This window comes from Columba livia, chromosome 2 (genome assembly GCF_036013475.1).
Source record: "Columba livia isolate bColLiv1 breed racing homer chromosome 2, bColLiv1.pat.W.v2, whole genome shotgun sequence".
NCBI lineage: Eukaryota > Metazoa > Chordata > Aves > Columbiformes > Columbidae > Columba > Columba livia.
In genome coordinates, this window is record NC_088603.1 from 156526204 (window position 1) to 156545060 (window position 18857).

Here is an 18857-nt window from a genome sequence, read left to right on the forward strand (position 1 = left end):
AGAAAACACTAAATTGGTCATAAAAAAAATCACAAAACAGATTAAAAATCTGCAGTTTCCTCAGCATTTTCGGTATTGGCTGGATACAGGCATAACTCCAAAGAGCCGCATTATAAACCGACTTTTCATTTGTTGCAGGACATCATTAAGATTTATCATGTGTGGCCAAATGGAAAAAGAGATTACTAAAAACCAGTTCATTTTTCAGCTGCATTTTATTTGTAATACCTTTTCTTGGCAGATGTTATCCCCATAAATGAATGAATGTTCTGAAGTAACGAAGTCGACATGGATTGATGGGAGAAATTGATCTGCATTTGTTAATGTGCATTTGCTGCAGCAAGCACATTAAGTAATTAAAGTGCTAAAAAAATCTTCCCATCCAGACACACAATATACTGAACTCCATTAATGCAAGGACAAAGGCCAACTATTTTTTCCATTGCATCTCAAGTGCACCTTGTCTGCAGTATAAACACCATATCGTTTGATTGCATCCATAGAATTAAACTACCTAGTTACACAAACAGTTATTATCTCAAGGCAACTCTAAAGGATGAAGTGTCAAAAAGAGTAATGATTTTGAGTTCCCCACATAAGCCATGTTAAAAGGATCTATCCAGAGAGAGGGTACAGTTTTCCATTCTGAAAATTAGACTTTGGGATGTTTCAAGCTGAATACAAAAGTATCTGCAAAACAAAAGTCAGAGCCACACTGGAACAAACTTTTCCCATGTTTTCTACTATCACATCATCTGAGCAACTGTGATTGTACCCTGCTAAGAACAATCTTTTGAGATATTATTACTACTCCCATATTTGTAGGTAATAGCCAATAGACCAAAAGGCTTTTTAAGCCCACCTCAGGTCTTTTTCCAAACTCATTACTCACTCCAACAAATAATAACTATTATACTATATGTGTTTGGAAAAATTACATTAAAATGCACCTTACAAAACTGTGCAGAAGAGTGTGAACAGTATTGCCAAGAGAGGATTTCTTCAAATATAAGTCAGGAAAATAAAGCTAAACCATATGTCCTAGCCACTAGGCAGTGCTTCGTCTCTGAAAATGATGGGCATGGAGCACTAAATTAGGGACATAACAGTGAGTGAAATTACTGGTCTGTTCTTTTTCTTCCTTTTTACACAAATTTCCCAGCAATCATTAATGCAGAGTTGAAACCAGGAATGTGTAATATCTGAACGAAAATTCTGGACAACATGGTTATTTAAAACAAACATATGGTGGAAAGCCCAGAAATGTTACATTAATTTGCGAGCTTATGAGAACTCCAAATGTCGTCTTATCACTTCTCAACCCATATGGGCCAGATTCACCACTTGTTCTGCTCCTATTTGGTGCCCATGTAGCACAACAAGAACCGTCTGAGTCATATGTCAAGAAAGAGTGTGCTCACTTTACTTCAGCTACCTTTCACACATGGGATGGCAGCTGATTTGTTTTGGTCATGAACACTAGAATGATAACTACTTATTAAGAAAAAAAAAATATTTAAAAGTACACATTGCACAATCTTCAGTAAATTGGCTTCTGTTTAGTCAGGGGAAAACAAAATGTTTGAGTATAATCTAGTGAATCAATAGCTTCACTTTCCAGCTTTCTTTCTCATCTAGGCTCATTATAGTTGTCTCAGGTTTTTCCCATCTGTAGAATATAAACAACTAGGATGTAAAAAAGACACTTTGAAGGACAAGTGAAGGTTGTATGGTGATTTCTGATCCAAAGGTAAAAGGTGATGGTACTTATTCAGGTCACAGTTTGGGATATATACTCTGGCTACACAGGTGGAAAGCTTTGTACACACAAGGAAAATTCAGAAGTCAAGAGGCAAGGATACAGACAGAGAAAGCATTCTACTTGCTCTTGGAAGACAAACATTAAAATATATCATATGGACGTCACTAGCCAAGAGGGATGTCATGCAAACAGATGGGATCCACTTTCTCAGGAAATAAAATGCAAGGTGTAAAGTTGGATTTAAACCTCCAGTAAAAAAATATAGTTCAAAAGAGTAGAAGAAACTAAAATGAAACTTCTGGGATTTAGCCAACTCTTAATTCTCATCAGTCATTAACTTGGAAGGCAGCTCATTCTGTCATCTATAACATTAAAAATTGACCATCATACGATTTTCTTCAAAGCTCTTGGTGTATAATTGGGCAGTGCTTTGCCCATTTTTTATGAATCCAATTCATAAAATAGAAATATTTCTACAAGCAGAGACCTTAAATTTAAAGTATTATCCTCTGGAGTATCACAGAGTGGCTTTGATCACCCTTAAGAAAGTTAATTAAGTTTTAAGTTCAGCAAAGCAAAACTTTTCATTTAATGGGCTAAAACCATGTCTTTGATTTGAATTTCTACTTGAATCAATAGAGTTTATACAATAAGTGGTTGATTTTCATTCATGGGTCTTCTTGAGAAAGCTGTGATCATTGATGCACTTGAGTCTTAACTTTTTTACTCTGAATAATGGTACTTAATGATATAATGGATAATGGATGACACAAGCACCATAAATTCTTAGAATCAGGTGACATTAAGTGCAGCATTGAAAACTAGGGTCCTGCAGGATGTGATTCATTTGTTGAGGAACCGGATACAATAATATAAAGACTTAAGGTGTGGAGCATTGCATATGGATGAGAAACAGAATTTTACTTGTAAACTGAATTTCTCAGCTAAGAATCACTTTTTAATATTAATCAAATAAACCTATTTTGTGCTGTAAGCTAAACGGCCAGATGAATTACTGGAGACCATGGTGCTTATGATAAATCACTAAAACATAATGTCTGCTTCACGGGCTGAACCTAAGTGATGCAGAAGGGAGCTGCACAGGGTTGTTTCAATGCTGAGGAAGGCTGTGGTCACATTCATCCCAGAGTCAGGGGATCGTTCATGCTGGAGGGGAACTTTGGAAGTCTCCACCTCCATGACTGCTCAAAACAGGACTAATTATTGAATTTGGACCAAATTCCAGTCAGGTCTTGAAAATTTCCAAGGAGGGAGATTCCCCAGCTTCTCTGGACAACAACTTCCAGAGTCTGACTATCCTCATAAGATTTTGGTTTCTTTCCCTTGCATCCAGGAACTGTAGGAAGAGACCAAGTCTAGCTGTTCTCCCAACAGCTTGTCCTATATTTAAAGACAAGATTTGCTGCTGCTGTTGATGTCGTGCTTCCTCTAGGGATATGAACAATGTGTAACAATGTGATAACACATTCTGAACACAGATAACTTCATCTGTCTCAATTAGTTGCTGCTTGCAAAGTGCTTTAGAGTGGAAAAGTGCCAAAAGAGCTGCAAAGCACCACAATCACCCTCACATAAAAACTTGGAGAATAACTTCCCATTCCCTAAAAATTGCACATAGGGAACACAATTGTTTTTTTTTTTCAAAGATTCTCATAGCTATTTTATTACCAGAGCTGCTCATTCAGTAACTTCTGGCACTCTCTCTTCTTTAGAATAATTACATTGACACAGTCTGTGCTGGTGTCATGTTTCTGTCTTGTTCTAGTGGAGTTCTGTGCTTTAAAAATGTGTCACTTCACTTGTTCTTAAGTAATAAAATATGGCAGCACATACATATATGTCCTTTCACACTTGTGACAGCTTAGACTCCCATCCCCTATACACACATACACACACACAGAGCAATGAGTGATTCCCATCTGTAGACATTCGTCCATCGGCAACTCTATGAATTAGGAACTGCGGTCAACATTTAAATGTAGCTCTGTATAAATGTAAATCACATTAACTGAAATTGAAGCTGCTTTCTGACATCATTCACTTGGAAAGTCATCAAAGCAGCAATGTAAATGTCACTTTGATTGCGGTAATATTTGTTTTCCTTAAGGGAGATAGTATCCAGCTCTTAAAGGACAAAGGTTTAATTTTTGTCAACCTAATACTTCAGTTATCCAAGTTTGAGGTTTTCTTCTTTTTGACTTACTTTTTTATTATTTTTTTTAATGGCTTGTAAGGAACCCACTTTCTTTCCACTCCTCCAATACTGATTACCAACAAGAATTAATTTAACAAGTGAATGGAACCTTGAGTTAATATATTTAAAACCAAACCAAAACAAAAAACTAATAAATCTGAAGTTGGTTTTGAATCTTTGGGATACAGCCTTCCATGGGTTTCATAGCAATCATGAACATTAAAATGTTAATTTTAAATAGCACAAGAGTTTCTTGTCTAATTGCCTGACTGCAGGAAACACAGGTTTTTTTAAAAAAGGAGTAATACCTGCATTGAAAGCACAGACATAGCCAAAGGCTCAGCTACAAATGCTGGCAGAGAAATTTTACTAGAAATATCCTTGCTTAATATTAGGTACCACAAAGACACTTCCTTGGAGGCATGAGTTACAGAGATGTATTGCTTGTCAGTCTCTAAATCAGAGAAGACACAGTCCAACAGGCTGATGGAGCAACTCCCATTAACATCAGTGGTTTTAAAGAAGACTATAGAAGTCTGATTAACATAAAATACTGCAATGTTTTAACTGATTTCCTGAGTGTTCATCAGTCTTGAAAACTGAGGGTGGATGAACTATGAAATCTCTGTAGCTTTTGAGATGTAGATACTTATATTATTTTTTCAGCCATCAAAACCTATCGCTGACAAGATCACTACAAAGTGTCCACTGTGCTATGGTACTGGCTTTGTCTAAATACCCGAAATTTTATAGCTTTCTTTAGTAACAGGCATGTCTGTAAACATATGGAAAAGCTTTTTATTTTCTTTTTTTTTTTTCTAATCCCATTTAGTATGGTAGAATCTTATATGATACTCATCACTAATACCTGAGCAATTGTCAGTAGTGCTCCCATGAAGACCAATGTCTATCAAATAATTTTGCATTTATTCTCTCACCTTTGGTAGAAATTTGAGCAGCAGAGTGTTTCTTTTTTTAACTCTATACTTTTTGCACACAGACACACAATTTTGCGTAGTTATTCAGAAATGCCAAATAACTTCTGAGATGCCTAGGCCTTGGAGATGATCCCCTGTCCTGTAAAGGTTTGCTGCACTGTCCCAGTCAGGTCCAGGAGAAGAGGTGATCCTTCATGCATGTACGTTTTCCATTTCCAAAAAACAGTTCTACTTTGCTAAAAAACAAACAAACAAACAAACAAACAAACAAACAAGCCCCAAACAAACAATCAAACAATTAAAAACAAAAACAAGCACACATGAAAACAAAACAAAACAAAACAAAACAAAAACAAACAAACAAACAAACAAACCACACAAAAAAACACACCAAAAACTGATCACCATGTTCAACCGTGAGATGGGATTGAATCCTTGGTTGGATTCTCATCACAGGCTGCAAAGCACTCTGAAAGCAGAAGGTAATTATTCTTTGCTTTCTACACCAGTTTGCCATAAGATGTGGTGTCATAGAATCATAGAATAGTTTGGGTTGGAAGGGATCTTTAAAGATCATCTAGTTCAACCACCACTTCAATAGTCAGGGACATCTTCAACCAGATCAGGTTGCTCAGAGCCCCATCCAGTATGTCCTTGAACGACTCCAGGGATGGGGCATCTACCACCTCTCTGGGCAACCTGTGCCAGTATTTTACCACTCTCAGTGTAAAAGTTTTCTTCATCATATCTAGTCTGAAATGTGTCCAAGATGTTCACAGCAGCCTGTGGAGCTGAGAAGATAATGTGCAGTGTTATGTATTAATTCCCTCATGATGACATTACTGAAGCTCAGAACAATTGGTGTTAAGACATCAGAGCAAGAGCGTATCTCCTGTGCAAACAGAGATAGTGAGAATATCATTCATGTCTGTTATGGTTATTATCAGCAAGCAGCTTTGGGACCAGTTATGGAGATAAATATATATACGTATCCTTCATCAAAGAACAGTGAGCCATATCCTACAGGAAGATGTCATCTAACTGCTAATTTGTGTCTTACTGAAGTTCACCTCTCCTTTCTCTGCTACTCACTGGACCATTGTAGTGTAGCACACTTGTGTGTGCAACAGATGGATGTGCATATTCTCTGCATAATGTTGTCACTTGATTTTACACCATCTGGTTAATTGTACAATCAAGAATTATTACACAAAAGTGGCAGAAAGACATTAAGTGAAGTCACCACAGCAGGTCACACAAAAAGGAGCTCCGATAGGCAAGGCACAGTTTTCATCACCGCACAGTGGCTGCCTTTCAGAAAGGACTCACTAAGGTTGTCTGCCACATATATAGCATGTGAATCATTATCTCAAGTTCCTGAGATCCAGGTCCCTTATTTCTGAATCAAGATCGTACTAATTCTGTACTATTGCCTTGGTTAGCCAGCCTACTAGATGTGTTGGAGTTGTCCTTTAGCTTGGTTCTCTGTAAATAAAGTGACACAGAACAACTAGTTAATGTGTGTAGGGTAAGTCAAGTCAGTATTACTTATTTGACAGAAGAAGCTAATTTCCAGATACAGGGGTATCTTTCTACTGACTATTTTTATCATCGGTTGAAGGACTTTGTTAAGATGCCACTCTTAACTTGTAGATCAGTTTCATATCATAGGCTTTACTCTATTTAATTTCAGTCTTTTCCCCCTCCCACTGATGCTGGAGATCCCACCACTCTTCAGTAGCCACAAAGTGTCTGAAAGTTAAAGATGGCTACACTAACTAACTGCATCAACTTCACCAACTGTCATGAAAATAACTCATCATACATAATTCTACTGAAGTTTTATATTTGCTACACTTTGGGACATAGATGTTTGGCTTACTGAACACCAGCTTCTCAGCTACTTTCATCAGTACAGGTTTGTGCTACAGTGGTTTAAATCCTGTCAGTTCAGTGCAGCACACTCTCGCCTGCCACTGCATGTAGACAGTTATTGTCTTATTACTCCTGAGCATATTTTTCTTTCTTTTTCTGAATATATCTGATGCTGCCTTAAAGTGGAGGTCTGTTCGAGACTAACATAAAAAATAATACAAATAAAAAGGTCAGTTCTGTTAATACATCTGTTCTGAGGGACAGTACTTATTATTTCAGAAATGTATTGCTTTGGCATGCCTGTTAGCCCTCTTCTTTTTCCTTTTTCTTTTTTTTTTTTTACTTCATCTTTGTTAAAGAGAATCCATGTATCATAAATGAATTACATAAGTATTTTCAAATCACACAGATTTACAGTCCAAAATTGGTTTGCATTTCACTACAGGTGGGAAATTTGGATAAATTCATATTGTTATGAACAAAGTAATAAGATTTGACTCTGTTCTGGACTATTTTTTTTTTTTCTTATCTTGACACTGTACCTCAAAGACTCTGGGAAATAAGGTCTGAAGCTCTGAATATGGTATGTATTTTCCAGGTGTCCATCCTGACAAGAAAGGCAATGGTTGATTGCCAAAACCCAGTTTGCTGAGGAAAGGAGCTGCTGCATTTTGTCTCTGAAGGGGATGATTTTATGATTAAGTACACCGAAATAGTGTTTTCCATCTGGTATGCAATGGGGATGTTTTACCACATAAAGGCTTTGTCTGTTAAGTCAGAATATGTTTTCAGCAGCTCTGAATGCTATTGATACTTGGTCTGATACTGGTAGGGTTTTAGAAACTCTGACACCACTGTACTTCTCCCCAGGGCAATGTTGCATTAATTTTAGGAGAATGTGGACTTCATTTTTGCACTCGTTTTTAAACACCACCACCCTTTGCACACATAAACCACCAGTGTAATTGTTAGACACTTACAAATTGCAGGCTGGAGTTTGAGGAGTGAAAAGACTGTTAAGCAGTTGATTCAGTCCCGTGATTGGTAACTAATGACTTACCTTGATTCTCATTTTATAACATATCATTGCGAGAATCTCAGCATTATTAAGTCACTGTTTCACCTTCCTTGTGCCCTCTGTTCCTTCACCGACTCCAAAAGTAAGTTACTGTGCAAACGCAATAGTTGTGGGGTTGTGTTTTTTTCTCTGTCAAATAGCTTTTGAAAAGCTTTAACAAAAAGGTGCAGGATAGTTTCTGACAGAACCAGACAAATCAATTAATTGATCTCTGGCAGTCAAGGATAATTTTATTTCCTACTCTATTAAGAAAAATCAGAATCAGTTAACTAATTTCACTAGAGAAAATATCTGTCACCAGTTATTAAGGAGCACATGGCAGAGAGAATTAAGGATGGAAAACTTAATTTTCTTTTTTTTTCTTTTTCTTCCAGAAATTGCATTACTTATTGCTCAACCTTTAGAACTCTGGCATCAAACAGCATTGCAAATCCTTTGGTTTGACCATGGTTCTTTCTTCCCATATAGAAGCACCTACAGCATTTAAACTTTGATGTCTATAAATACTGACACTGTTATGCTTGCTCTTCAGAAGATATAAATTCATTAACTGACTGAAGTAAACTTCCTGCAGCACATAATTTACTAATGACTGTTCTTATTATGTATGCCACAAACATATAACCACAACAAGTATTTACCAAAAAAACCCTGATTGATATTGTAGTCTTTTTTCAATATCAAGCATTCATACAAGTTAAGTAACAAGATTGAAATATCACAGGGTGTAATTCAGATAAAACAAAGAGTTTCCATTTCTTGTGGGGAGGGAGAGGTGGCAACTGTCTGTGTGTGCGGACAGAATTCAAAATAGGTTCCAGTGCAATCAAAAATAGAACAGGACCATTACTGAAAGTCTAACACTTAAAAGCACTTTGGCTCTGTGGCTTACAGCCAGTAGATTACGTCCTTAATCAATTTTGACTATTAACTATGGCCTGACAGCTCCAGAAGGGTAGATTCTCTTGCTAAAACTTGCTGATTTATTCATTCCTTTACTTGCATGGAGTGCTCTTCCCCAAAGGGCTCACTGTGGGCCCAGCCATGCTCCCCCTAAAACTAATGGCTGCAGAATGACTGTTTTCCAAGACCAAGTATTTTGGAGATTACTGTCCTTATTTCTGCACAGTTACATAGTTTCAACCCAGGAATTGCAACCTTATGCCAATTAGGCATACAGTAGCAGGACTGCTATGTATCTGTGGAGATAATTAGGTTTTTGATTGTGTTATTATTATTATTATTATTATTATTATTATTATTATTATTATTATTATTATTTTGTACCAAAGTGTTAAGAGGAAAAGTAGGCAACAGAAATTAATATTAATACTTTTCATTGTTATTCTTGCCTTTCTTCTTAAAAAACACAGCATGTTGAATTCCCAAAGAAATTAAGATTCATTTCAACTCTGCTGTTTATCCTGATAGACAGTCTTTCATAAATCACCTTTCTGTCCTTTTGCAGGACAGAATGATATTGGCTCAATTTAAAAGGCACTCAAAGTAGACAAACACTTGTTAAATAGAAAATTCCCATCATCATTACTTCTACCACCCTCTCATTTGGGGAAACTATATTTCAAGCCAAGATATCTCAGATCGGTGAATATTAAAAATGGCAATAAGGGAAAAAAAGAAAAAGCGTGCCCAAGTTAAAATGCAATTGGGTGAGTTCATCCTTTGCTTTTCTTCACACTTTTGTGCTGCAGTGACAGGGGCTGCTGACTGGATGAAGCCAGCCAGATGATACTGATCAGCAAATATGAGATACAATAAATGGTTTTCTTGAAATTGCAAAGGTTAAAACTATAGAAGGAAAGCAAATGTAATACTATGCAGGATACAGAGAAAGAAAAAATACTGTAAACAAATTAATGCAGTATAACCTATAGTACCATGTGTTTGGAATATTAATCAGTAAAGCAAGGTAAGCACCTGTGGGGAAAATGCAAGGGTAATTAGGAACTCATTAGTTTGACAGCAGAATATATTATCTCTGTTAGTCTAGGTTTACCTACACACCAGAGATTTGATCTGACCATCAAAGCCAAAGAAACCGTTTTAGAGAAATTATTGAATGCAAAATCTGGCCAATACGACAAAAAACAGGCAGCTTGTCACACAGTAACATGAGAAGTGGGATGATTACTGGCCCTCTAAGTCCAAAAAAATCAGTGAACGCACAGATGGCTGTGACTTTTCAGATGTGCGGAAGATCAAAGACATTACACTGATCATCACAAGCCAAGGAAAAAAAAATCTATAGCTAGAACTGTCTTCTAAGGTTGTAAGGACCAGAATACACAAGATACTTCTATAACTCAAATAAACCAAACACCTCAAGAACAGAGGATTTTTTTCCTATTTAACACATGTATTGGTATGGTCAGAATGTTTTCTGACATAAATTTGGTGGATATTCGCTTGGACATATTAACAGAATGATAGATGTTAGCTGTTAAAGTAAAACAGATATATGTTTCCTTCAAGTTCACAGCATCTTTTTCACTTAGTTCATCACAGTGAAAACAACCAGAAGACTGTGTACAGATGGAAGCAGCTCTACCTAATCCATCCCAATATCTGAAACAAATCCATGGGTTTTGTACTTGAAATGGTGCTCAAGGTGGACCACCTCAGCTCAACTCTGAACCACCCCTGTGTCAAGGTAAGGCTTGAAAGAGAATAGCTAGTGTGCTGTACACATCAATCCTCATAGGTAAAGGAAAATAATATTCCACTACACCCACAATTGTCCATGAAGTACATTCATTTGACCCATCTTGGTCTTCTGGTCTCCTCAAAAAGTGTTTCAGCATCTTATCTTTTCCACACTGAAAAACAACAGTGGGGTCCAATGTGCAAACAGAGTAAGAACTCACACTTGGTTAGAATTCTCCACAGCCACTGGGCTGTTAAAAGAGCTGTTGGAAAGAGAGATACAAAAGAATGGGGGCAAAATTTTCGATAAACCAGAAGTTGTACATGTTCTTCTAACTTACAGGGACATGAAAAAAAACAATGTGGCCACCAGAACTAGAGCTTTAGGTGAACATGAGTATTCATGTTCCCTTCTGAAATGGTGGAATTCAGCTAAGCTTCATTAAATGAATATAGTCATTAGATTTATTACTCTAAAATGAAAATATTTTCATTATAGTTCAATGAAGTTATAATTTAGCACAGAGCCTCAACTCCAGTCCAGAAGCATTTAAAGCAGCTATTGTTCTTTTATCTGAACATACGCTTAAAATAATTTGCAGCATTACAACATCATATTACAAAAACATGTCAGTCACTCTGACTTTATAGTGAAAGTAATGTACATTGATCTTCCTTGACAGCAATGAAAACCTAATGACACCCTTCCCTGCCCTGGAGATTGCATGAAATATAACTGCATTTGGCAGAAAATAACTTGTTTTGAAGGTTAACTCTTTTCTGTAATCTACTTTTCTGTAAGCAGCTGCAAATTAATGGAAACATCAACTCACCCTCTCTGGAAGAGATCCACATTATGGAATTTGTGTAGCTCCACAGAAAACTCGACCGTTCCCTGGACCTCAGACATGATTTTTTCAGGTCATCACCTAAACAACACATATATACAGGCATTATAAACACTTGAAGTATCTTGCTTTAAAAATCCATGAATGGATTACTACATTTTATTCAACATCTAGAGGTTCCTGCAAAGCTTGAAATTGACTGAGATCAACTGGAATCTTTCCAATAACATTGTTGAGCTCCATCTTCAGGAAGTCTTGCTAAAAAACAGATCAAAGCAGTAATTAAAAGAGGTAAAAAGTCTAATTAAGCCTGAAGACAGAATGATAATATTATGGAAAGCATAAGAAACAAAAAGTAAATAGCATATTATGTGTAAGAATCTCAAAGCAAATTTTAATTAACCTTCTTGCTACTCTTTTACGGGAAATTGATTTTTTTCTTCCCATTTTAACAAATGGCAGATATCCAGGGTCAGCACAGCTCATTTCAGTAAAAGCACAGGCTAAGAAGACAAAAACCCCAGACAGATGAGAGCAGAATTCAGAATTACCTTGCTTTTGACTCCTCCTATGACTTAACTAAAGTCCTGGAAGGGAAGCTTCTGAGGGAATATGAATAATTTAAAGATTAATGAATAGAAGAGATTCTTCTAAGGAAAACGCTGACAATCAGAGCACCTAATAGGCCAAAACAGTCGAATCAAGATTTTGAAGCATTACAGCCATTTGTGGATGATATCTCCTATGTTCATTAAGTAATAGAATAATTTAGGTTGGAAGGGATCTCAGGAGGTCATACTTAAGGAAGCTTTGGGAAAGTAAGTTTAATACAACAGTGTAAACCCTTAACATTTCCCTAATAGCAGCACAGGCAATCCAAGGGCTTTTACAGATTTTGGACAGATTTTGAATTTTCTATTTACCCTTTCCTCCTTTTCTCCCTGCAAGTCTACTTCTGGCAATCTGCAAGCTGTCTAGAAATTGCCTATAGCATTGAGAAGATAGAGATCAGATTTGTTCAATTAACACATTCATAAGCATCATTTTGGTAGCTGTTTGACAGCAGCCAAGTACAATGTAATCTCTGAGGAAGATTCATGTCAGGGCTATTAATAATTCCCTTGTCTGAGGCATAAGTGGCTTTAAGGGGACATCCAATTCAGACTGCAAAGTGGAGAATTTCTCCGTATGTACTAACAAGGAGTTTCCACGTCACTCAGAGATTTGACCATTGCCTACAATGAAGTGAGAATGAAGAGAAGTTTAATACATTAAGTCCTCAGAGAAGCAGAAGGTTGTAGTTTTCTGATAAGTCTCAATGCTCACTCTTTATTAGTAATTTTCCAACTGACTGGCTTATTATATTGGTTAATTTAAACTATGCTTTCTTTCTGGTTATAGTCTCAAGCACTACCATTTCTCAAAAAGAGCTCCTTCCGAAGTTAAGAGGTTATTGGGTTTTTATTCACTCTCCTCAAAAACAAACATTACAGATGTTGAGTCTGGAATGAAAAGAATGGAACGTAAAATGTATGCAATATATGTAATAGATGTCAGTAACTGAGAAGGACAATTGCTAAACTACTCATCTGATATATCTCTAAGGTAAGGATCTCTACATTAACTGGTCTCAGGACATAATTTAGGAGCAGTGAAGGCAAACTCAAACATTATCACTTGACAAAGTACTGTTTTTTATTTTTAATGTTTTTTTTTTTTTTCCTTCAATTCGAACAGGAATCAGACTAATGTTTTCTCATTTCGCCTTTTCACACAAAGGGTTTGTATACTGTTTATGAGGCATGTATATCACATATCCACCTGGTTATGTGTGTGATAGTCTTGTCTGAGCACACAGCATCAAAACAAAGCAGACTATGTGTGGGAAGCCAAGAGAAAACTACACAATATAACAAAGTGATACTTTGACAAGGTATTTAGCCTTGAGGAGGGTGCTAATTGGAAGAATTGCCTCTGGATAAACCTGCATGTTGTGCTGATTCATATTTCCCTAGACCAAAAGCTCAGGATCAAAGGAAACTCCATGCTTTTGAAGACACCAGTTTAAAGAGGAGAGGTGTGAATGGATGGCCATCCAGTTCAGACCAGTACCAATATTGTCCAATATACAAAGAATGACATGAAGGTAAGGTAAGCTAGAGTGAATGAAAAATTGAATACATGGAAATACAAACACACATCTTCATTCTATTTACATTTTATTTTGCATGCTTTGTACCTTGTCAAAACAAATGCAGAAGAATCATCCTAAAAAAACAACCAACCAACTAACCAACCAACCAACCAACCAAAAACAACAAAACACCTGATAAGTTTTGAAAGTGACATCTGGCACACCTTAGCACCATGACACTTAGCAAGTTCAAACCAAAGTCGCTCAGAGACAGAAGCATCATGCTTCAATGAAAGAAGCTATGAAATTCAACAAAACAGATGCAAGAACCCCTAGATCAAGAAAATATAAGTGCTTAAAATGATGCACTAAATATTTAATGCTGTACCAGCTTCCTCCTTAAAGGAATCTGATCACAGTCCTTCAAAATCCAGGGCTGGTGAATGACCTCTGGCTACCCCTTACTCACTACTAATGACTGTGGAGGACAACCTTGGGCTATAAATAGAGGAATAGTCAGTAAAAATAACAATGAAGTGAAAGATGCCATTACATCAGCATTGTAAACACAACAGGGAATGTTGCCAGTACTAAAGTATCATCAATTTCTCTAATAAGCAGTTTAAAGAAAAATGTAGAAATGTTTTTTTGAGAAGGCTTTAGTACATGTTGTTTTCCTAAGATATCTGGTTTTAAGTCAAAGACCTTGTATTTTCCAGAAGAGGACTGAAGATAACACTAGTTATGGCAAGCTACTAAAGCAACGTGGGAAATGTTGTGGTGAAATACTTTTGTAAAAGCAGTGTCCATGCTCATTTTCATCACTTCCAAAGCACTGGATTGCTTCATAAGGTGCTGCCACTCTCCCTGTTTGTGCTGTGCTGTCCTGCACTCACTGATGTTATGAGTCAGATCACCATTTTGACAGTTTGTCCTTCCAGCTAGACTTGGTGTCCTAGGAAGAGACAGCCTATTTCCATTGTCATTTTACTTTTAGCAAGGAGACACTAACTGAAAATCATAATCTTTTGTACAAAGAAAACCCCATAAAAATCTATATGTTTAAAGACTGGAGACTGTCTGGCTTGTATTTTTAAAGGAAGGCTTGTTTTTACTCCCCCCATCTCCGTTGTTGTCAGTGGAGATACTTTCTTCACTGGAGATTGTTCAACATATGATACTGGCCAAACTTCAGTAGCTTTGCTCGTCTTTACCTCCATTTGTCTCTTCAATCTCTTTGACTCACAGTATTTGTGCTGATGACATTTTAGAGATACAGTCAACTGACCAAGCCCTCTGACAGCAAGTGATTAGTTAGTTATGTACCATACACACACCTTGAGGCTAAAAACCAAGTCTGACTATTCCCTGCTCAGAAAGCATCAGCATCAGCCCAAGCAAAGGGAGTAGAGGAAGGTGAGATGGGGACAGAGCAGGGTGGCTATTCAGTGCTTTCACCATTCTTGTCCATCTCTATCACAGAAGCCAGAGGAAAAACAAACTAACAAACAAACAAGGACAAAAGAATAAAACACCGTGTGATAAAGGGCAATGACTCATAAACCTAGAAACATTCATTTAGAAGAATAAAGCTGCCTCTTGGGAAACACAGCACATACTATCTCTGGGATAGCACCACTGTCCTTACTGCTTTTAAAGCAGTTTTTATTTTATTGTGAATTTCTTCAGAACCTGGTGGTTCTGCTGGGCATTTTAATCTCTTTATTTATTTGTTAATAATTCCTTGGTTAAGCTGGTTAAGCGTGTAGAATAAAGTTACAGTGAGAGAACTTTATTCTCCTCTTCACAAATGCCTTCACCTACTGTAAAATTCTAAGGAACAGAGGAACAAAGTAGAAGGAGTACTATAAACATACACAAATATGCTCTGAGATTAAAGCATTAAGAGAAGAAGCACACTCATTACACCAAGTCTCTTTTATGTTGTTGTTTTTGTTTGTTTTTCTTTATCAATTAAATTGTTCCAGTGTTCACTTCCACGTGTCTGAATTGGATCCTAGTTCTTATGGCAGTGATTGCATTTCAATAGCTTATTCTGAGCACACACTAGTTGCTTGAGTCAAAGCAGTCACAAATGTCAGTAAATCCTTTCACTGCAACATTGTCATTAACCATTCTCCAGCTTACAGAATCTCTCATTTTTTTCTGCCAGCACATAGGAAAAATAGGAGAGATGAGGTCTTAAACAAAACAATGATTTCAAAACTTGACAACTCATTTCGTTAAAATAAATCAAGCCAGTAATTCTCTTCTAAGATTTTGGGTGATAACAAGATATCTACCTTACACTTTCAAAAGGAGACAACCTAAATGCAATAAAAGGCTTGTTTACAAAAAACAAATAAATAGTTAAAATGTTTTATATTTTACCCTTTCTCATTATAAATTACAAATATAACAGGGCCTAGATCTCTTATGAGTAATAACTTTTTAGACTATTCTAGGGTAGAATTTTATTCAGAATACCTCTTCTTTTCCTAAGACAGTTTTGTTTGTTTCCTGAACACTGCTGAGACTAAAGAATTACTGGAATATATTTTTATTCCTTGAATTCTTATAAAACTTTCTTTTTCCTGAGATGTGTGTGAACCCTGGGGAAAAAACAAAAACAAAAGCCAAAAATTATGGGTTTAGTTCAGCGAAGTGATTCAATCATGGGTTTATGTCTCTTTGACTTGTTGAATTAGACCTTTCATCTTATTTTATCACAGTCAACAAGCTAGAGCATTTATCCTGAATCATGGAAAGCCATTGAAGTATGTAATCCCTCAAGACTTGCCTTTTGCCACAGCTTTAACAATAACAAAAAAAGCACTGCCTAGTATTCGGTTTCTCACTTTCAAGTTACAAAAACTTCAACAGATTGATAAATCAAAATATCTACACCCAGTGGAAAACAGGTATCATCTCACTCATGTATCTGACCTCACACAACAGTATGTAAAGAAGTTGAAAGCAAGGAATACATGCAATTAAATTTGCAAAGGTGGTGCACATACACAGTTTGGATCAGAAGGCTTGTTAGTTTGTTTCCTAAATGCACTTACAAACTTCACACCTTTTGGATCTATGCTTGTTTGTGATTTTTTTCTGTTTATTTTAACACGTGTTACCATTTAAGACTTAAGTCTCAAATCTTCTTCAGAAATCATGTCATTCTTAGACAAGAGAAACCTTCTAACACTCTGTTTAGTCATGGACGTATCAGGGATTACTTTGTAAAATCTCAGTGTTTACAATTACCTAATGTTACCTAGTATAGTTTACAGAATGTGATAGTATCACGGTACAAGATAGCAATAATCACTTGCAGTTATTTTGCTGAGATTTTTTTAGGTTTCCACTCTGTTGTAATCCCTTGAATTTTGTTGAATATGTAAGCCAAAATAAGGACTTGTGACACAGGTAAAAACAAATACAAGGAACATAGTTTTATTTAATCGCATGTATTAAACATGTTGGGTTTGGGGTTCTTGTCTGGTTGGTTTTGTTTTTCATTGTATAAGCATTTGCTCATGTTCAAAATGTTAAAACTAATTTGGGGTTGTTTTGTACTCTGAAGAGCTAAGTCAATTTGAATGGATGCCCTGAAAACAATCTTCTAATATTAAGAGAAAAAAATGCTGTTTAATATTCTTGGTAAAAAGGATGACCACAATTTTGTTTGATGCATTAGGCATATGTTCATAGAGAGTGCAGCACCATGAATCACTTTTTTCAAGGTTTGCTGCTTGCTGCTGCCAAAATGTTATGAGTTAGAGACACAGAAGACAAATAATAAATGATTCTTAAAAAAATTACTCACAACCAAAAAAATATTCAGAGTGGAGCAAGTAAGAAAGGAGATGGTTTATTTTATGTTCATTTTTTTGTACTTTCAAACTCCACTGTGATTTGTCTTCTGCCAACACAACTGGAATTCACAAAGAGCTAGTGGTACCTAATTCTCTAGGGGCAATATCTTTTCAGCCTTCAACAAAATTAGTGTTGTGAGTAAAGACACTTAGATATCACAGTTGAGAACCTTAACTCTAGATCAATAGCTTCAAATGTATGGTCCAAATAGTCATGAGTGGAAACAGTGTACCTAACGTATCCGAAGAAAGTCACTTAGGAAAACAAGTCAACTTCAGTTCCTCTTGCGTTCTGTTTGTGGGACCAAACTATAATGGTGAATTTGTACAGGTCACCCAATCCAAGAAGGCTGAAAACAAGGAGTCTAGATTATACCCTTCATAGACTGGTCATTTCAAGGGTATTTAAATGGAGGAATAAATCTGCTAGGGTAAAAAACCAAAAATACTAGGTTGTGCCAAAGGATTTGTAGGGCAGAACTGACTGAGGGCCAGAATAAATGTCAGGTGCCAGTAGGCTGCTCTTATGAGATATGAAGCTTTTGAGCTATTAGGCAGGATTAAATGTGAACACAGCTGTGCAAATTTAGGTCAGATCACTTGAAAAAAAAAAAAAAAAAGAGTGAAGAGCAACCTCGATTTGTCCTCTGTTAGCACATGCCTACCAGGAAAACAGTTCTGAGCTCAGCTCAGCACAAATCACTGGCTGCTTACACCAGTTAATAATAACCTGCTGATGGTATTGTGCATGAAATGAAACATCAAGGAAAAGTCAAACAGGAGGGAGAGCAAAACAGAAGGAAAAAGGAGATAACTTCCACCTGGACTAGCTTCCCACTGCTACCTAATCCTCTCTTCTTCACAACTTCCCTACCTCTCATTTCCCCAACTTGTATTTCTTCTTTATAACCTTCAAAAGAAAAAGAGGTTTTAAAGTTTAATGGACAACTGAGAGCTAAAACTCTAGACTCCCAAGAACATAATCATCTTCAATGTTCAGCAGTTTTGTGTCTTATCCCCACTGTTCACCTGAATCTTTTTTTCTGATATTCCCATTGTCAGTCGTGGAAACACAAAATGCATCAAAAAGCAGCAACTTATTTGAAGTTTATTTAGGACAGTCAAATAGAATTATGCATCATTCTTACATTTGACTGTGCTCACCTCACCAATAAAAGGAGCTATATTTTTCCCAGTCTGAACTTTCTTGTTGTTGTTGGTTTTACACATAAAATTAGAGCTCTTTAGACCATGGCCTATATATTATTTTCCTGTACTTATAAAAAATCCCCACTATATATATATATATCTATCTATTGAGTTCTACTCAAGTTCATACGTGACTGATCTCCAAATTGCATGGATGCAGGTCCATACTAAGTCCTTGGGAGTATATTAGGATGTTTGACCTCATTCAAATCTTTAGCAACACCTAAAGGTCAATTCTGTCTGTTTTCTGCATGGGCCA

At 36.5% G+C, this 18857-nt stretch overlaps 1 protein-coding gene across 12 annotated transcripts in view; it reads right to left on the reverse strand.

The window, feature by feature from the left end:
- FAM135B (family with sequence similarity 135 member B) overlaps positions 1 to 18857 on the reverse strand; it is a 274657-nt gene that overhangs the window by 143243 nt on the left and 112557 nt on the right. For all 12 annotated transcript variants that reach the window (XM_065054475.1, XM_065054472.1, XM_065054474.1 and 9 more), the window contains one exon: positions 11366 to 11461. In XM_065054475.1, coding sequence (XP_064910547.1) covers positions 11366 to 11442 — 77 coding nt within the window. In that variant the 5' untranslated portion in view covers positions 11443 to 11461. The remainder of the gene's footprint in view (positions 1 to 11365; positions 11462 to 18857) is intronic.